The 22,139-nt window shown below is 39.8% G+C and overlaps 1 protein-coding gene across 1 annotated transcript in view; it reads right to left on the reverse strand.

Moving 5' to 3' along the window:
- Positions 1-5,273: 5,273 nt before the first annotated feature.
- The window catches only part of LOC136872793 (uncharacterized), a 34,353-nt gene continuing 17,487 nt past the window's right edge, over positions 5,274-22,139 (reverse strand). The window contains exons 3-5 of the mRNA XM_067146632.2: positions 10,609-10,906; positions 8,343-8,564; positions 5,274-5,512 (exon numbers count right to left, since the gene is read on the reverse strand). Of these exons, the coding sequence (XP_067002733.2) occupies positions 5,352-5,512; positions 8,343-8,564; positions 10,609-10,906 (681 nt within the window). The 3' untranslated portion in view covers positions 5,274-5,351. The remainder of the gene's footprint in view (positions 5,513-8,342; positions 8,565-10,608; positions 10,907-22,139) is intronic.

Raw genomic sequence — 22,139 nt, forward strand, 5'->3', positions numbered from 1 at the left:
CTATACACATGTTGCATGCATTAACAATCAGTGCTCTTATTATAAACAAGATCATGCACAAGGACGTTTTGCGTTTGAAGCATTTCTCAAGTTAACAGAGACAAATCGCATTCAATATGCTCGTGACAACAAACTCTGTTAAACTTGTCTAAAAGCATCACATAAATCGTCAGAGTGTACATCCAGTCACTGTCGCAAATGCAACAATGCCCACAACACATTACTACATCTTGAAAATCACAAGTCTAGTACAACTAACGAAACTACTTCTAACAACAAGGTGGTATTTGCCAGCGTTCACACAACTACCAAGAATGAACATCCATGTACTCGAAACAAACCATATGTGTTGTTATCCACAGTTATTGTCAAAATCAAGGATCACAGTTGGAAATTTCGTAAGGTTTGAAGACTCTTGGACAGCGGCAGTCAAACGCACCTCATCATTATTGACACTGTCAACAGACTAAATTTAAATTGTAAAGAAGACACCACTTCTATTGTAGGCATTAACAATTCTTCACCGACTCTGAAACACAGTGTTGATATTCACCTCCAGTCCACAGCATCACATTTTAACACTAACATAAATTGTTTAGTGGTTCCTGCCATCACAGGAGAAATGCCTTCCATGGAGTTAGATTGCAAATCGTGGAATCACAATAGCAGATCCTAAATTCTACAGTCCAAGCAAGGTAGATTTAATCATTGGTGCAGAGCTGTTTTCTTAACATTTTAAAGACAGATGGGAAAAACGTGCAGGTGATTACCCGGTATAGCAGGACATTCATCTGGGTTGAATAATTTCTGGCAAATGCCCTCAGTCAAACAGCTATCCCACATGCAACACATAAACCTCTCTCTTTGTCTAAAAGGAAGGTCAACTCGACACGCAACTTCCGTAAATTTTAGGAAATAGAATAATTGAGCACCAAACCTAAAACTCAGGATGAACAACAGTGTTTACAACACTTCAAGGATAACACCACATGCACTCCTGAAGGAAGATTCGTTGTCAGGTTACCTCGTAATAAAACTCGATCACCCTTGGGCAATTCTCGTGATAGGGCAACACAACGATTTCAACAACTGGAAGCAAAATTCAAGAAAGATCCAGTATTGCATGAACAGTATGCGAACTTCATGTCCGAGTATGAACAGTCATCTCACATGAGGGAGGTACGTCTACATGTAACAAATGATTCTGAACATTATTACTTGCCACACCATGCAGTATTTAAACAAAGCACAAACACATCAGTCAGAGTAGTTTCTGACGCATCAGCCAAAACCACTACTGGAGTTTCGCTTAATGATACATTGTTAGTAGGGCCTACTATACAACAAGACCTTTATTCCATTGTGTTGAGATTCAGGACAAAAAACATTGCATTTACGGGAGACATCACAAAAATGTACAGACAAATTCGGGTTCATGAAAATGACACGCGGATGCAAAAAATAATTTGGAGGGAATCGCCACAAACAGCTATCAAGGCTCACGGACTATTGACTGTCACGTATGGCACAGCTTCAGCACCATATTTGGCAACAGAGTGCCTCAAACAATTGGCAGACGATGAAGCAACTTCATTTCCACTGGCATCAACAGTTTTAAAAAGGGACTTTTATGTCGACGATGCCCTATGTGGTGCGTCCAACATCGCTGAAGCATTACAATTGCAAAGTGAACTCATAGCCTTACTCAGTAAAGGTGGTTTTCTCATCAGGAAATGGCGCTCCAATCATCAAGATATACTTGCTGCTGTTCCACCTGAAGACAGAGTAATTAACTTACCTTTCCAGTTCGATAATGATGACACCATACAAGCTTTAGGATTATCATGGCATCCTACGTCAGACAAATTCTTAGTAACAAACAGAATCAAACACATTCCAGGGAACAGTAACATTACTAAACGCACCACTACATGAACAGTAGCTTCAATATTTGATCCATTAGGACTCATCAGCCCATTAGTAATAACCTACAAAATGTTTCTCCAGAAATAGTGGTTACACAAACTTGATTGGGATCAAGCATTACCTGAAGACTTAGCCGCAGAATGGAAGGTGCTTCAGAACCATTTGATCCACATTGAAAGGATTCAGGTGGATAGACATGTTTTAGGAGGAGGTGTGTGTTGTAACATTCAAGTGCATTGTTTTTCAGACGCCTCTAAAACAGCATACGGAACTTACATCTACCTTCGATCTGTAAATCAGCAAGGGGAAATAATTTTCAAGTTGTTGTGCTCAAAATCCAGATTGGATCCAGACAAACGATTTACACTTCCTCGCACAGTGGGTAATTTCTAGCATCCAGCCGGCCAAAAATAATATTTTCGACCCTTTTCTTTGGTGCCCATTTTCTGTGAGTCGTGTTTATAAGACTCTTACGTACAGTAATTAAGTATTGAAAAGTCGCGCTGTCTGATTATCTAGTCTCACCGAAGGCCTAAAGTGGCTCTCCTCCGTTAGAGCATCATATTCTGGCGAGGAGAGCGTGCAGTTATTATTATGTGAGGGCTCAGTAAAGTCATCAGAACTAAATACTTCTTTAGCTTGCAATGTTATTATATTAGATAAAGGTATGTATTTTTATGTAGTATGTAGAATTTTCTGAAAATTGCTATATTGTTGTCCGGAATATACACTTAAAATTCAGGTACACGGTGTCCAAGCGTTATCTAATTATAAACAATTTGAGCTGACTTTCAAAATGGATTACCATTGATTTCCGCAATGAAAGTCTTTTGGATGAGTTATTTATACTTTAATGAACAGAAAACTGTGAGTTTTTGCTGCCACCAGGCACGACCATGAGAGTGATTAACTATTTTCAGAAGCCATGTCCTCTTTAACCCGAAGGTCGGTTTTCGAGCTGTTGAGGAACAGCAGGGAATATAAGCGGAACGATGATATTGCGAATGCTGTAATTGAACATTTAGGCTTTGAGGATTGTTCTGAGGATATATCCAAGTCAACTAAAAATCTATAACGCTGGACAAAATATAGTAGAAAAAGGAACAAATTGCTGAAGTACAATAAAAGTTGTTTCGAGCAGAGAATGAGCCCTGCAGAAGGACGTGCATCACAACAATGTCGGGATGAGCCTGCCAGTACTATAGCTCATTCCATGTTAAGAAAATAGTATTGTTCTTATGACAACAGGGTTGCTATATCGAACGGCTCCGCTCAATTCCATCATGGGTAAACGGCGGCACATAAATTTGTGAAATTCAGTATGTAAGTTCAAGACAAAAGGCTGAAGAAACTAAGCTACAAATTACTTTTATGAACTAAAGGGGACGTGGGGTTTACAGGGGCCACTTTTGGTTTGTACAGAACCAGACGTAAACTATGGCACATGAGGAACCTTAGCACTGAAATATAAGGCAAACTGCGAGAGAAAATAGACAAATAATTTTATGGGCTTGAGGGGCAGGGTATGTATTTAATTGCATTTTATAAATTTATCCAGACAATAAAATCTAGAAAACAAATAAATACTGCAGATGACTACAAAAGATCATAGAATTTATGTTAAAGAAACAAATCACACACGTAGGCTTATCGCATAACTCTCACTCAACACAATACATTTACGCACTGATTTGAAGCCTAAAGTACGCACGAAATAAATAAATACTGTAGATGACTTCACTACAGGAGTTCAGGCAGGAAACGCATCTATTGGTTGATATCCGAAGCAAAGTGCTGGCAATACCAATGATGAAAACCGCTAGAAGATTCTTCAGAAAGGCCTCCACTTCTTCGGATATTACTGGAGTAGATATAAATTTAATAAACCATCTACCTGCCATCCTAGAAACTCTATCGTATGGGTATGCCATTAATAAAGTGACATTTGGCATGTACGCAAAGGAAACTATACAATTGTACTTACAAAAATACAAATCGTACTACATGCCTGTAACTTAGAACAAACGCTCGGTTCATGGAGAGGAGGTCGTTAGGCACTGTATTATATCTATTGGACAACTCTCCGAGGAAACTCAGGAGACCAGGAATAAAGATAATAGGAAACCTTCTAGAAAGACACAAATACTGATCTTTTCCATAGGCTGATTATATCATCGGACCCTTATATTACCAGCTTACGGAAATCAAGGAGGAGGAAGTTGATTCCGCTTTCACGAGAAGTGCTCTGCCGAACGAGATAATGACAGTGACGATAGAGATTCTGATGTAACTGCATCTAATTAATAAATTGTTTGGCAAGTACATGTATTCCCGTATCTGTTTTTGAACATTCTAAAAGAGTAAGTCCCACTATTAACATCTATTTAATTTCTTAAAGCTATAACGAAAAATTATTAAAATTACAAAGATTAATAATTCTATTTCTGGCGTAGTAATTTGTTCAATGTACTTGATTGACCACACACATAATTATCTCCAATAATAGCAGTTACATACTAAGTTTTATGTAAATCGGTCCATTAGTTTCCGAGATACGATTTTTGGCCGACTGGATTCCTGAAATTACGCACTGTGCCCCGTCTTGAATTACTTCAAAAATCCATTCAAATTTTAAATCTTAAAATTAATGAAAATCATTTGCGGACAGATTCTACCATTGTTTTATCATGGTTGGGTTATCCATCGTCATGTTGGAAAACATTTGCAGCGTACAGGGTGGCAGGAATTCAGCAGTGAACTAATGTCAAAGATTGGCATCATGTTTCATCTCATCAAAATCCTGCAGATTTAATTTCTCGAGGAGCTGAACCTCAAGAGTTACAACAGTCCACGTTGTGGTGGTCAGGTCCATCGTGGTTGTCAACACCTCAGCTCAACCTGCCGCAGCCCGTAGTCATCGATGAAAGTTGTCACACCACATTGGAACAGCGAACAGTAGCAACATGACTTGTTACTAAAGGTAATGACATCATCGAAAGATTTTCTTCGCTGACAAAACTACAAAGAGTTATGGCGTATTGCAGCAGATTCATTCACAACTCCAAACAGCAAACAATAAACGATTGGGACCGTTGTCAGTTCAAGAACTTCAGTCATCATTAATGTCATGCATTCGCATAGCTCAGGCGGAGTCACTCAGTGAAGAAATCGAGGAATTGCAAAAGGAAGGCGCTGTATCAAAGAAAAGTCAGCTGGAAAATGACTAACATCATGTTTAGAATAAGTGAGTAAGCAGTTCATTTTTCAGGGGACGTATAACAGGGGACGGAAGAGTGGACCTTACTTTGTTATCGGCTAACGGGGAGTATATTACAAGATGGTTATGTAATAAACACTTTATTGGCAATAATTTTATTTAAAAGTTTTGTAAGGCATCACCTGACGTTCCTTCATGAACGGCCACGTTAAAGTATTTGTTCGCAGATCACGTCCCACTTATCGTTACATTTTGGATAATTTGTCGTCCCATTTTTATTGTTTCGGATGTCTAGTATCATACAGTTATTTGGTCCCGATGGGAAGCTCGGGAGCCAGCCGAAGAAATTTGTAGAGTTCATCTGCTGACCTGTGAATAGAAGAACAGCGTGTTATTACATCTGTTACCACTCCCATAGCTGGGGAATACTTTGACCAAGGGAATGTAAACAGGACAGGATATTTTACGGTACCACTGCACGTATCAAAGCAAAATACACATTAACTGCAAGAACAGATATTTTTGTCTTAGCTTAGTTTTCCCAGCTGCGCGAAATGGAATGGTGGATATCAATATAATCCCAAAGAAGCCGGTTGCCTCCCTAAACGACTCAGCAACTGTTCAAAGAATTCCGTCAATGTTTCACGCATCGTGGGACTGTTTATCTCTACGGGACGCTTGCAACGAAGAACGTGAAGAGGAGACAACTGGACTGGACTGACGGTGGTGACTTCCATTTACACGAGCCACATTCCTCTCTATAGTCTAACTTGTGTTGGTGAACGCGTGGGCTCTACGGCATCACGTGTTTCAAGCCTAAGTTGTAATACAGTTTCCCCACATTCAGGCAATGCCTCCACTTTGCCTCATTTTATTTCTCTGGTGAAAATTCAAACGTCCTTCCCATTAAAATAACTGGTTATAATCGTTCCAAATTTTGGATCTTTATTGGAAAAGGAAATGAATGAAATCGTTAAATATGGTGAAGAATTTACAGGTATTAGACGGGAAGTTCGTGAAGGTGCGGAAGGATGGTAACAATTATAAGAGGATCTTCGATTTGCGCTTCGTGAATTATGAATGACATTCTTTAAATGAAATAGAGATATCAAATTGGCATTGAATAATTTTATTTGTGAAGCTAGATGAGAAATTATGAACCTCACCGGGCACGCGATCAGTATCTTTAACATTAGTACACAAATACTTCAATATGCTCCCGAATTAACGTTCCTCATTATTAACGATCATCGGACATCGCTCTGTTACAACCGGCTCCATTCTACTTGTTGATCTAATGAGTTCACTGATGAACTCTATCTTAAATGCAATCCTCGGCCATGATCAGTTATTGTAAGAACAGAATAGTTTACACCACTGTATTAACACAGAGTATGGGCTGCTCGTACAATCACGAGACATTAGGGAAGAAATGAGAAAAGGTTAGGAAACTACCCACTGATGGACAAAAAATTTGGATCACTTTATTTTAAGACCAAAAACTGAATGCATATATCTTAAGCCTTGCTCTTTCTTCATTCCTAAAACATGTTATTATAAAAATATAGTTAACCAGCAAACTGGACTCTTCATACTGATTATCGAAGTTATTTGTTTAAATGTTTATCCTAGAAGTTCTAATTTATGGAACTGTTACCGTAAATTAACGTTGCATTACAATGAGCAATCTTTGAACATACTACTGAAATTTCTTGATGACATTTTGCAGTTATCCTCCCTTAGTATCAGGTGTTACCCCATCTGGCTATGATTACGGCCTCCACACTTCACGGCATGCTAGTTAGAAGTTCCTGGAGCGTTTCCGGGGGAGGAATTAGCGACCACTCTTCCAGTAGTATACGCCCGCAATTCGTTGAGGGAGACAAAGTTCCGACGCCGGACATTTTGACCAAGCTTATCCCACAGTGTTCTGTGAGAGTGAAGTCTGGATTGCGAGCTGGCCAGTCGAGGGTTCACATCCTGACGTCCTTTAGATATTCCGTCAGGTAGCGAGTGGCATTTTGGCTTGCATTATCGTACATCAGGATGAAATTTTCACCAACTAAGGCAGCATAGCGGATTACATACATTGCTAACACCTCTACGATGTAAAGGTATGCATTCAGAGCACATTCATCGATGAAAATATTTTCCATCCGAGCCTCAAACTCGATACAGGCCCATTCGATAATGGGGCCACCCCAAAATGGTGACCTCTCTTGCAACATGCAAGGTGAATATTGCTCCAACTCCTTCTCTACTCTCTCTCTTTCTACCATGAGGTGAGCGGAGGTATAATCGTGACTCATCTGTGAACAGTACAATTGAACACTGCTGCACAGACCAATCTGTAATCGAGCTGCTCTGTGCTGGGAGGTAAGCTGCGGACCACTTACGGGTCTTCTCGAGGTCGAACTGACCTCTGGGATTCTTTGCCTGACTGTTGCCGCTTCACAGTGACATTTCTTACTGACTAGAGTCGATGTCTGGCTTGTACTACGGTAGTTCGGCGGTCGCTCAAACCCTGAATGATCAGAAACCTAGCGTCGCTAGCCGATATAAACTTACGACAGCCTGAATACAGGTCGTCTGTAGAAGGTACCAAGTTCATGAAATCGTCTTAGAACACGCGGGCCGCTACCATTAAGGTGCACCGATGACATTAGACGCATAACGAATGCTGCGTCGATCATCCACCAACACCACTGGTCTTGCAAAGTTTTATTGGCTAAGAGGCATGTTCACTTGTCAAATGTGAAAGAAAATGTTTTTGACGGATATTGTCTCGCAGACTGATAATCCGTCAATAGCTTCCACCCCAATATCGTAAAACTTAAAAAGGTTTTATTACTTGTCGATGTAAGAAAAATGAGTATCTAGAACATAGGAGAGGATAGCGCCACCTTAAGTTTCCTTATGATCTCTGAACATCATATTCTTCTCCAAAAATTCAGAATACACATTATAAACTGCCTTAATGAAAGAAATAATGTATTGAATGCAACAATTCCCTCTAATAATTTGGTATTTAGCAATTACGATTTCGTGTTATAAAGTGATCCACATTTTTTTCGTGAGTGTTTAGTTTATTAAAATATCAGTTAATTAGTAAGTAAGTAAATATCAATAAAAGCAGAATATCACTATATAGCGATGTATGGGCTAGTGAAAGTCCGTCCGATTCATCTGAAAGACTTACCTAAGGTATTCACCCAAGGCCCTGAGGAATTCTCGCGATGTACACCGACCCACGCACAGCATCCAGCCCACTCCATCACAGTCTGAATTTCTTTCTGAGACTCCACGAGCAACATACGAGTGCCCTCCTTCCGACAAGCTTCGACTCCGTCTTTCCAGGTCATTCTGTTTTGAAGTTTTTTGTAAAATCCGTAACCGGGAAAATGACGATAGCCAGGAATTGCTGTAAAGAGAGAATTAATGAGGTCATTAAGTAACTTCGAAATGAATCTGGTAATACTGACATAGAGCAGCACTGATCTGAACGTGATTCTTCTTCTCCTTTCTCCTTCCCTACGCCGTATTCACTGCACGTTTTGTGTTAGATCGCGTTTCTCCTGCGCTCTCTCCTGTGTAGCGGATAACACCCAACTTCTGCGCGCCTGGTGGCCATGACGGTTAATTTCGTAGATGTCTAAACGGTCTGACACCGTGGTTGGCCGGTTCAAGTCCCGTTGTTCGAAAAAAATTCTCCATCAGTGTGTTGGTTGGCAGGGTGCGGGAGGTGGTGGTATACAATTTCCAATCACTAGATTGCGTGGCAAAAGCCTGGATTAAATTCCAAACCACTCCACAGTGGTCATAGGAGTGAAGGCATAAGACACTGTTGATGGTGATTCATCCGTCGGATGGGGGATGTCTTGAGCAGATTGCTTGGCGATATTCGACAGGAGGAGGTTATGTGCCGGCACCTAGTATCACCATCTCCCTTCGTATTATCATATATCACGTCATTCATTTCATCTCATTAACTCTTCCGATGAGATTGATGTCAGGAAGGGCATCCAGTCATAAAAACCAGCCACGACAGATTCATCTCATCTCATACTCGATCCCATAGAGAAACGGAACAAGGGTTGGGCAAACAAAGAACAAGAAAACAGTAAACCTCAGAAAGAAAGCTACCAGAAAATAATTAGCTTACGCTTACGTCACACAAGCACTTTTATATTAGCCATCAAACTGATAAAGTACCGCATGTTGATAATTATCTTTATTAATGAGAAGAAACCTTTGATTATTCAACACGCAATATTGTGAATTGAAGAATAAAATGTGTATAGAAGGGAAGCTGATTTATGTGATGGATGAACTCTCCAAGTACTGTGATGTCAACCATCTGAAGCCGAACCCCAGTAAAACAAAAGAGTGTGCATTTCATCTACGAAACAAGGAAGCGCGGCAACAGCTGAACATCGCATTGCGAGGGGAACGACTGAAACATTGCCCAACACCAGTTTATCTAGGTGTTTCACTAGACCTCTCCTTACGTACAGGCAGCAATATCTGAACCCGAAACAAAATCAGTGCTCGCCATGACATTCTTAAGAAGCTGATAGGCAGCACCTCGGGAGCCAGCCCGCTCATGCTGAGAAGTTCAATAGAGTAGAGCAAGCAATACAAGGATCCAGACCAGAGTACTAGTGAAATTAAATAGTACAAGTGTTCGGTCGAGAAAAATCACCCAAAAATTATAGATTAGATTAGAATATGTCGACGGAAGAATAAAGGCCGTATACAACGCTAGAAAGTCTTTATTATAGACGGTGAAATACACATTCTATGAGAACTTGAACTGTAATTTCTAACGTAAATAGTCCTCTAAATTGTGTAGACTTGAGTGATATGTCAGAAATATATCTAGACCTATTATAGCTATACTGTAGTTACCACAGGCAGCAGCTTATGAAGATATCTGCACCAGTGGTCCCGCCTAACGTCTCCAGGCACCGGAAAAAAGACAGCACCTAAGTACATTAGGGATTTCTGGATCAATGTCATAATAATAATTGCCATAGTTATATCCGGACCAATAAAATCACCTAACTACTCTGCAAATATCTTTACGAATAACACTATGTAATTCCTATAGTATTATAGGTAAGGTCCGAACCTCCGCAGAGGTGTTCCTGAGCCGGAGTTTACATGCGGTAGAGTGGCCAGTTCCTTTCCACTACTCCATTCCCTTACCCCCCCACCAACAGCGCGTGGCAACCCATCCAACTCCTGACCACGCTCAATGTTGCTTAATTTCGGAGATCTCACGGGATCCGGTGTTTCAACACGGCTACGGCCGTTGGCATATATATATAGTAATATCTAGACAATATAATCACATAACTTTTACGTCATCACATTATTCCTGTATATCAATGAGAGTCAAAACACCTAACTGCCATAATTTTCTCTGTACCAATAACACCACGTAACTCTTATGTAAGTAGTACCTGTTGGTGTTGCAGTTGTGCTGACCGACGCACTCTCCTCAGGCTGCGTTGGCGCTACAGTAGTTGTGACTGACGCCTGCTCCTCAGGTTGCGTTGGTGCTACAGTATAATTGACTGACGCCTGCTCCTCTGCCTGCGTTGACGCAACAGTAGTTCGGTCTGACGCCTGCTCCTCAGGTTGCCCGGCACTACTCAGTGTCTTGAGGATGACAGCACTGCTATCACCACACTTCTCGGACAGAAGTTCCACGGTCAAGGAAACAGTGTCACCTTCTGATGCGTCAGACTGCACATCAGCCTTGAAAAGTCATAAAGCAAAACACACTGTCACTTTTACTACGCGGATTACAATTAGTAAAATAACATTATTTATAATAAGAAATTCTTGTGTAGTTGTTCAACATGTGTATAGTTTTACAGCTTTTATATAAGCCTGCGTATTTTCCTTACTAATAAACGCGGCTATACTGCACGCATATGCCCGTTCCAAGCCGTAGTAATCTCTTCCTCAGTTCACCGACCTAGTACGTTAAGTCCAATGCGTGTTTGATGGCTTTTGCTGGTTATGTAGGAGTAAAGCCTTTCGCGAAGCCGCGTGGTAGCACTAATAAAATATAAGTCTGCGAAATAACGGGGGGAAGGAAGGGTTCCCGCCCCACATTATCTCAAAGGTTTCTCAACGCTAATATTTTCTTTCATTATGAATTAATGACGAATTACTGAAATTACATTTTACTGTTCATACCTTCATAAGATCCTCAACAACACACCTAATATATAAATAAAAGAATGACTGCCAAAACCTGAGCAATAAAGGAACGTATCGGTGGCAACTCCGCACATGCAAACCATTTTTCATGTTTCACACTGGCAAGTGCATCTAACACCCAGGAATACTTACCAATAATTAGCTTCCCTATTGTAACAAAAAAATTCAAATAAATATATTTAGAAGTTACATTTTTCAGGGGTGAAGGTTTAATTTACTTAGAGGTAATTTATATACCTCGCCCCCACCACCGCCACAGGGTACTGTCTGTAATAAACTCTAGTAGTTAAGCCCAATGATTCTTCTCCCCCACCCCATCTTCTCTTTCTGATAAAGCACTCTGTAGAACAGAATGTTTTAATAAAAAAGAAGAGGGCAGTAACACACATATTTCAGTGCTGTATCATTCTCACTAGCAATATTGGTGTGACTTATAACACGAATATCATTCCGCGCCCATGACCGTATTGCTGTGGAAACGTGAGTTCGCAAGATATAGAGCTACCTCCTGGATCCTTCGTTATATAATTTCCGACTGTGTTAATGACAATTCTAGCATAATCCATTATAAATCGATATTTTAAAACTTTCCTCGTCCAGGTGAAATGGGTCACTCCGTCACTTACAGAATTTTATTTTCGCGAACATATCAGTCTTCCATAACCTCTAAATTTTCCGTGATATCTATGTTAAAAACTCGTAGATATGATGAAGACCATAGCAGTGTTCCCGCAGACAGCAAATACAACTAAAATAATTATGCACTGATCACTCGTTGTTTCTCTTTTGCTATTCGCTGCTATACAAATTTGTCCTGGTGTGTATAAGCAAATGTATACTCGATTTATTAGTAACATATTGCACATAAATCTCGTATGAAATGTATACACCGTTTATTACTAAGAATATAACTGCTGCTTCCTCATGGGAAATGGAAAATGATGATTTGGTATAATATAATTTCGTGTGTCTATTTCTAGCCAAGTGCGGCCCTTGTAAGGCAGACCCTCCGATGAGGGTGGGCGGCATCAGCAATTTGTAGGTAACTGCGTGTTATTGTGGTGGAGGATAGTGTTATGTGTGGTGTGTGAGTTGAAGGGACGTTGGGGAAAGCACAAACACCCAGCCCCCGAGCCACTGGAATTAACGAATGAAGGTTAAAATCCCCGACCCGGCCGGGAATCGAATCCGGCACCCTCTGATCTGAAGGCCAGTACCCTGACCATTCAGCCAACGAGTCGGATAATTTACCTCTTACCCAGTTATATCAATATCAAATCATAGAATGAAATCGATACTCTTAGGGGGTGGCTGTGGTCTTCGTTGAAGTTGAAAATTAACAGCATGCTGATGAAAATTAAAACCTACAACCTTTTCTCCAGTCAATGACCGGTTCAGAAATGGAATGAATGGATCTTGTGGCGAGGATAGAAATTGTGCAGGCTGCCGAAGCCTGTCGCACTCCTCTGGGGCAATGATTAATGACTGACAGGTGAAATGAAATGATAGTGGAGAGCGTTGCTGGAAAGGCAGATGACAGAGAAAATCGGAGTACCCGGAGAAAGAGCTGCCCCGTTTCCGATTTGTCCAGCGCAAATATTACATGGAGTAACCGGGATTTGAACTACGGAACGCAGCGGTGAGGGGCTGACGTGCTGCCGCCTGAGCCTCGGAGGCTTTAAAGCATGCTAATATACTTCTCTAAAATAGCAGAAAACTTTGATTAGGACGTGGAGCGGTGTTTCTTGACGGGCGTGAACAGCAATGTATTCACTTTCGCGCCCATGCTCGTGAATTTAGAAATATTATTCGGTGTGTGATGTACTCGTAGTTCGAGTGCCCCTCTTAAAGGTCAGGAGGATATTATATTATTGAAAGCCCAGAAAACTGCAGTTCTGCCACAATATCCGCCTAGACCATATTACGCCCTTCCTGCATCCAGGTAGGTCAACGTAGCCTCCTTCTCAGGGGTTCCTGCAGTGGCGATGTATTTCTTTTAGTGTGGGATCCGAAAAATACTTTGATGCGTCGATACGAGGTCACACATTTTCAACCTGATGCATTATTAATGCTTCTTACCTCCCCGATGGACGTCTCCATCCGACTCATCAGTGACGACACTCAGTCAATGAAAAACTTAACTACTATAACTTTTTCTAACATGATGGCCATAAATAAATTCTTAAGTGAGGTTTTCTTAAACTAGCATTATTTATTCATAAATAAATATTTATGAAGAAATGAGTGAAAAGTAACTCTGAAGAGAAAAATAATGATGTTTCTAAAATGCTTATTACACTGAGTACGTGGTGCTGAACAGCTGATCTTTTATAACACAACAACATAATCGAGCTTTCTGTCATCTTTCATTCATGGCTAATTAAATTAGACTCATTACTCTTCCAACATCTCACAAATAATACTTTTCAGTACAGCCTACTCTTTAAAATACATCTTCAAGCTGAAGATAGAAATATTTCCTATCATAATTACACTGAATTCGAATCATTCATCTTCTATAGATAAGTTTCTTATAAATAACCTAAATTTTAAGTATCTAATCCTCTTAACCTGGATTTTAATTATCATCTTTAATCTGAACCTGAATTTGATATGGAATTTCATCATGGGCTTGTTGACTCTTTAAGCATCGGAATTTTCAATAAGTTTCTTGTAACCTGCAGCTCAAATCTGCTATACTTAATTTCAATATCATATCTATGATTCACATATTCAATACATGTACAACGTTAGCAAGATCAAATGTGCTACATCTAACTCATTTACTACCTGTGCGCAATATCCGGAGATATATTACATCATCAAATCACATAATCCCTCTTGTGTGCCACTAACCTCATAGCTTTCAACCCTGACTTCGTTCATCCTGAAGACTGTAGCTCAATATAGGGTGACTAACCACATCATAATATAGTATTACATCATTTGTTTATAATATTCAGGTTGTCAGGTGTCTATACTCCCATATCTTAATTCGTATTTCGGCTTGAGTAAATTTAAACTATGGTAGAATACCTGTTCTTTAAGACAATTACCTTTCTTATACATTCATGGGCTGGTATGATCCTATTTTACCTGTATTACTACTTAACATCTTTCATTTCGTCTTCCTTTCGACGATATATACATCTCCATGTGCTTCTTATTCCATATTTCTCTTCAATCAATTCTTCTACCGTATAATTACTGCATTTCACATCACATCTCTTCATAATATCAACTCTACATTGCAGGTATAATTTCCCTCCACGTACTTCTTGCTTCTGTTTCCCTTCATAACAACATAGGATCCATTTCTTCTTTCCTTCTTCTAACCTTTGCCCTGTCTGACAACGTTACTCTTCCATAAACAGTCTTACTAAATACAAGGTATAAACTCTATGATATTCTTTTACGGGCATCTTCATTAACCTTGGCTATGATTTGGTGTCTACACACATTCTCGTAATGCTCTCCTATGGTATAAAACCTCTTGGTAAGACTTGGATTCATTTATACTACGGTCACTTCTTACTTCAATACACATGGATTGGCACATATGTTAATCGTGAGGACTAGGCATGTCAAATAAGTTGATTTCGTCGATCACATCAGGCACAACGATTGTTTCACACTTTTAAAGAAACATATTGTCTTCCATCAAACTACATAAATTTCTTAAAATAACAAGAAACTTATCTCAATTCCTCTGTGATTTCAGGGTGGATTGGTCTGCTTGAACACTGCCAGCGAATCTTGCAGCTAGCAGCGGCACGGCTGTTGTCATCTGGGCGCTCGGCTGATCATCTTAGGTTGGATCGGACAGCTCTAAGTAATCCATTTTCCACATCTGGCTAAAACGTCTCCATGACGTTCAGCTCGTTCATGCAATAACAACAGATGAATCGGATCAGATAACACATGTTAATGGAGTTTTCTCTAGCAATTTTTAAATTGATTAAATGTTTTCCCCTGTATAGTTTACTCTGGTCTCTAATTTCCTTTAAGTGATTATTTTCTCAACTATTTCCGTAATTGAATAATATCGGCGTAGGTTTACTCTCTTTATATGGGCTACTTTAGAGCTAATCTGTAATTCTGATCCTTTTCTTCTCCGTGCGGCTCGATTGTACAAGGCGTATAATGCTCTAATCTCCCAGTTTTCTAAGTTGTACTTTTCGTGGAAAAGCGTGTCCTTTCTCCTTGTTTGCGAATGGATATCGCTAATTTGGCAGGATACACTCCTTAATACGCTTCTAGATCAGTATGTCCTTTTGTTTTCTGCAGTTTCGTAATACACTTTTATCTTGGCTCAATTACGTCTGAATACTTGGATTGCCGATAAAATAGTCGGTCATTTGCTCTACTGGTGTCTAGTTTTAATAATCCAAACCTCATTTCCTTGTCTTTTGCACGGCCAGCACGATTCTATGTATTGTGCTATTCAGCTAATCTGGTTTTCTATGACACTCTGTTTGATGTCACCATCGGACATTGTATCTATTCCGATCTCCTTAATATTTCCACTTTAGGGAAAGTACACACTCCCTTTTTATTGGGTTCTAATAATCCCCGCTGGGTAACGGAAGACATGGCTCGTAGAATTAGTTTGTTTCTATCCATCCTACTCCATAGCATGTTGTAGGCTAGTCTCAAACCAAACTCTTGGATCCAAGACGTAGGTCACACAGCTCTTCTCCCCTGCTTGACCAGTAGTTCTTCCAGGTCGTACAAAGAGGGGGGCGCTGATCGAACAGGATGATGCGCGGAATACCAGTACTTGACCACGCAACCTTCAGATTGTCAACTGCTCGTACAGCTGTTGTATTGCAACAGTCTTCACTGCGTTCGACCACTAACCACTCAGTTATCAAGTTTTGGATTTTCATCAAATTGAACAACTCCTTTAATTCTGATCTTCTGGGAAGTCCTAATTTCAAATTAACCGTTTCTGATAAGTTGTCGAGAACTTGGATTGTCCGTATCGTTATACGGAATGTACAAACGCCTCATTGTAACACGCCTCTCCGTTTCCATATTTCCTACTTGATGTAGTTGTACGTCTTTTGTATCATTTTTAATGACTAACTGTCGAAACAGCTTTAGAACTTTTGCCACGTGTAAAAGTTTCAGTGATTCAGTGATTCAAGGCACATGAAGTATCGCTTTTAATATACTATCGTATCCGGCCTAAAATATATGCAAGTTAAATGGCAGATGATATTGAAATGATGTCGTAATGGCAGTATAGAAATGTCTCTATATCCGTTTAGATAAGACATTTTCTCCTTATTTCTTTGAATAAGGAAACCACGCATGAATCTGAACCAGCATTCATATTCCACTGTAGAAATGTGCTGCTAACTTCATTTATAGCTGTCAACATCGAAAATGACGCTCAATACATATTTCTTATTTCCTGACTTGACGAAACATCAGATAATAAGCTAAATTGTCACCATTGTGAAAAACCTTCGCAAATTTGGCCGTGCGTAATGGCTCCCTTTTACAAATAAAGATAGGCCTATATCTCGTCAAGAGTTTGAACCTGAGAATTCCAGATCGTCATTCGGTATGTTAAACGTATTTTGAAATGACTTCTTTTACATTTTAAATGTAAGCTTACGTCGTAGGTAATTGTTAATCTGGGTAGCAAAGAGGTCTCTCAGGAACGAAATACTTTAAGATTCGTCCCTATTATATTATGCTTTAGTTCTGTAAGTAAAATTCTTGACCCATTTCAAACGACTCTCTACGGTAGTCACTTCTCAGTAACAGGATTGCAGCAACTTTCTCCATACTGAGTATCTGTGAGAGCATTTCAGTTTGTCTTCAGGGTAAGCATATTGATCATTACCATAGGCATTCAGAATAAAGTCTACGCTTTAGTAGTCTACCAAAACTCCTGATAAATCTTGAAGTATCGAATACAATTGTTGATATTCTTGGTTCTTCATTAACAAGAGTAAGCATCGCTCTTTATTTTAATTGCTGAACGATGAGACTAGTCATACAATTGTTCAAATACGAGTAGATGTAGTATTTCATGGTAGCAGTTTGACTGGGTGGTGAAATTAGTGAATTTAGTGTCGTCATACTATTTCTTCAAATAAATGTGTCTCTGCTGAGCAGAATTTTAAACGGCGCCATGACTGTCGTTCCAGCGTTTACCTTCCTTCCTTCTAAAACTCCTCTGAAACTTGTCTCTCAAAGTCAGAAAGCGAGTTCCACCTGAGAATCAGTTCATGGGATTGTCTTGTGTCATAGGGGACTCCAATGTTCGTCATGTGGGAGGTGTGACGATTCTTTAGTGCAACACACTTAAACCACTAAAACGAGGTCTGTGCATAGGTAACACTGCAGCGAGGAGTCGATCACATAAAACAAGAAAGCAGCAGAGTGAGCAGAAGCAATACTGGGGGAGGGATAGTAGGAGAGGTTTACCGTGGATGGTACCAAAAAAGAAAATCAAAAAAGAACACCACGTTGCTAAAAGTTTTTAAATGACCAAGTGTATTGGAAACAGAAGCTTTAACGAGAATACAGCACACATTAACATTTTTTGGAAAAAACAAGATCCTCAAATATACTCCGGGTATTGTAGGAAATAATCAAAGGGATAATTAAGCTAAAACCTACAGAATAAATTTGACCAATATATATATATATAATATGCACCTTGTTAAACAAGAAAAATATAGTCCGAGGAAAAAAATCCCAGGCATTGATTTTACAAAGACAAAACAGCTCGGGTCCCCGTTTTAGAAAGGGGACTAACCCTCAGATAAGTTAGGACAAAAAATTTTTAAAAAAAGAAAAATCGTTACAATAGAATCACTGTGTCAGCGTGAATCTCGGCCAAAACCAGTTTTCTCAAATATTACCATTTATATTTTGAATAGAGAGGTGTCACACACACAATCACCTCAGAAGATATTTCTAAATATTATTATCTGATCAAATTTCGAGACAACAAGTAACAGATTTTACCATGAGGATCAAGAAAATATTTGGCCACACTAAAAAACCCAAATACGCCTCCAGGGCGCCCTAATATAAAAAGTATACACACCTAATAAAAGGGAAGGGTAAAAAGGAGGATCAGTACAATAAGGACAAGTGAGGATGAAAAGAAAGGAAACTCCGACTGCGTAATGCTGGAGAATGTCTGATCTGCCAATAGATTTTTTTAGAATCGTCTAAAGTTGTGAAAATTTTCTGTTTGACGATGTTTAGGCTCAGTCCACATCACCAAGTATTCAGCACTAAGAATCAATTAAACTTAATCAGTTTTGAAGGTGGCAATAAATTAAACTCGATGCCAAGGCCTTGAAAGTTTTCATAGCATGCCATCTCTCAACATGCCGAAACAGGCCGAATATTAAAGTTTCCAAAAACAAGTATAGCAAATGATATGTTTAGCTCACCAAAGTCCTTTCAGAATAATTCCATCAGCTCGTAGGGAAGAAAATGGCGCAGCACACGGCAAGCCGTGCGAGGTCCGTAGTCCCTCCACACACACACACTATTTACCAAGGATGATGCCAGTCTGCCGAAGACGGGCCAAGCAGTCCAATATATACACGCCCGAAAGCGAAGACTAGTTCATTCGAGAAAGATCAAGTGACGTAGCAGATGACGTAGTAGGTGCGAGGCAGACAGAAAGACAGCGGTCAGTGTGTCGAGAAAGGTCGGAGGGTAACGACAGGTGAGCAAAGTAAGGTAATTCTGATGATAGGAAGAAGTATTGATAAGCAGAGCAGACAATAATAATAGCATTATAGTCTTGTAGAAACATAAACTTGTAGAGTATGTGGAGATGTACATGCGACGAAGTTTGCAGAAACTCGTAGAACGTCGATGTAGAGGTTATGGCAGTAGGACGTTACATATTCCTGCCACCGGGCGGAATCCGAAGGATGGGCGAAAGCAAGTAGGCGTAGCAGCAGCAGCAGCAGCAGGGATGTCCAAGAGCAGCTTCTCCACCGGAATCGATGATCGACGACCAGAAGAAACGCAGTATCGGAAAAAAGAAAAAGGAACAACAGAAGTATGGAAAACAAGAAGCAAGCAAAACAAGGAAAACAGAGAAAAAGAAGGGAAAGGGAAAAAGGAAAGAAGAAGGAAGTAGGAACAATGAAAAGCGGTCGGACCAATACATAGTAGACTAAGTGGCCAAATATAAAAATGACAGGAAGTTTCCCATGAAAATAAAAAGCAAGAACAATACAAGAAAGGGGCATGGGAGAGTCTGACATCAAAAGTGTGTGTGGGTGGAGGGAAAAGAAAAAAAAAAGACTGGGTGAGCCAAGAGAGAAAAATAAATTTTCAGAGATGTGGACCAGAACAAACAAAGCAAACAGAAAATAAATCCAAATACCAAATAATAAACAAAACGAGACTCTCCCTCAGTACGCAAGAAGGTTCAGGAGGAAAACTTCTTAAGTTCGGAAAAATGGGCCTGCCGAATATCCTGAGGGTTGGAGAGAGACTGCAATTGAGCAGTAACCAAAGAAGGGAAAGAAAGAATTCGGTATGGGCCAATCCATAAAGGGGAAAGCTTAGCCGAAATATGATGTTGGGTAGAACTAATGGGATGGTTTTTTAACAAAACCTGATCAAAAAGCTTGAACTTAGGCGGACGAAGACGGGAATTACATGTTTTACGGTAAAGGTCCCTGGCATGATTTAAATTACCAAGAGCTTCCCGAAGTTGAGAGTCAGTGAGTAAATGAGGAGGGGTAAGCAATAAAGAGGGTAGGTTCCAGTTTAAAGATAGAGGAGTATGAAGATCTCTTCCCAAGAAGAGTTTAGCGGGAGAAAAGGAGGTAGAGTCATTAACAGTAGCATTTAAAGCTAGACAAAAGTGAGGGAGTTCAGTATCCCATGACTTTTGATCTTGGGAATGAAAAATGGAAAGAAAAGATTTAAGATTCCGGTGGTAACGTTCAACAACATTTGCCTGAGGGTGATAGGGTGAGGTACAGACCTTTTTGATACCATAAGAAAAACAGAAATTATAAAAAACTTTTGAAGTAAAAATTGACGCGTTATCAGAGACCAGAATTTTAGGAATGCCTATAAGAGGAAAAACGTGATTAGTTAGTAAATTAATGATAATCTGGGAAGAAATGTTACGTAATGGGCGTACAACAAGAAATTTGGAAAAACCATCCAATAAAGTAAAGATGTAGGAGTTTGATTTGGAAGATTTGACCAAAGGACCGACAATGTCGATATAGAATTTCTCGGCCGGGTAAGTAGAGGGGGAGGCTGCATATGTCCCAAAAGGTTGATGATTTTGGGGCTTATGCTTTTGGCACAGGTCGCAAGATCGGACCCAAGAGAAAACATCCTTTCGCATTTGGGGCCAATAAAACTGAGAGGCAATGCGAGAATAAGATTTCGCCATTCCAAAATGTCCACCAGTAGGGGATCCATGAAAATATTGAAATATCATGGGGCGTAATGCGGAGGGGAGAACCAGACGAGGAGTAGCCCGAGGAGTAGGTTTAAAGACAAGAAGTTGATTTACAATGCGAAAAGGCCCAGAATAATCATTAGAAGAAATATCGTTTTTCAATTGTTGGCAGTATGGATCGAGATTTTGATGGTCTTGGCAGGACTGAAAGGACAAAGGAAAATCAGTAAGAGAAGAAATAGAATTTACCATAGCAACCGGAAGGTGGTGTATTTCGGAATCAGCAAGATGATGATCGTCAAATAGGCGAGACAACGCATCAGCGACCGAATTTTGAAAAACAGAAATAAATTTCAAAGAAAATTTGAAACGTGACAAACGAAGCAACCAGCGACCAGTACGTCCGATTTTCGGAGCATTATTAAGTAACCAAGAAAGTGCCTGGTTGTCAGTGCTGACGATAAACTCGCGATGATCGAGATAGTCGGAAAAATGTTCAATTGAAAGGATTAAAGCAAGTGCTTCCCGTTCATAAACGGAATATTTACGTTCCACAGGTGATAGTAAACGACTATAATAGGCAATAGGGCGGGTTTCGCCCTGTATAGTTTGTTGCAAGACAGCGCCAATGGCGACATCGGAAGCATCAGTAGAAAGCTCAAATGTAATGTTAAAATCAGGAATTTGTAAGAGAGGAGCTTGAGATAGTTTGGTTTTTAAACAGGAAAAGGCATTTTGCTGTAAGTCACCCCAGTGAAACTTTACGCCTTTGCGTTTCAATAAGTTAAGAGGTTCGGAAATATGGGAAAAATTAGGTATATATTTTCCATAAAATCCGACCATACCAAGAAAGGAACGTAACTGCTTTAAGTTCTGTGGGGGTGGGACTTTATGGATGGCAGAAACCCTATCCGGATCGACAGCAACACCATTAGAACTGAGAATATGACCTAGAAACTTAATCGAAGTTTGAGCAATTAAGACTTTAGAAGGATTAACCGTTAAACCCACGGAACGAAGACGCGTTAATACTTCACGAATATGCTGTAGGTGAGTGGAAAAATCAGGGGAATAGATCAAAATATCATCAATAAATGGGAACAAATATTGATATTTTATGTCAGAAAAAAGTGAATCAACAAAGCGTTGCATAATTTGAGAGCCTAAATTAAGTCCGAAAGGAACTTTCTTAAACTGAAAAAGACCATTAGGAGTAATAAAGGCAGTGTAACGGGAGCTAATTTCATCTAGGGGAATTTGATTGTATGCAGAATTAAGATCGAAAATGGAGTAATATTTGGCGTTAGAAAAATGTTGAAAAGCGGACTGCAATTTGGGCAT

The sequence above is a fragment of the Anabrus simplex genome, chromosome 4, assembly GCF_040414725.1.
Source record: "Anabrus simplex isolate iqAnaSimp1 chromosome 4, ASM4041472v1, whole genome shotgun sequence".
Taxonomy (NCBI): domain Eukaryota; kingdom Metazoa; phylum Arthropoda; class Insecta; order Orthoptera; family Tettigoniidae; genus Anabrus; species Anabrus simplex.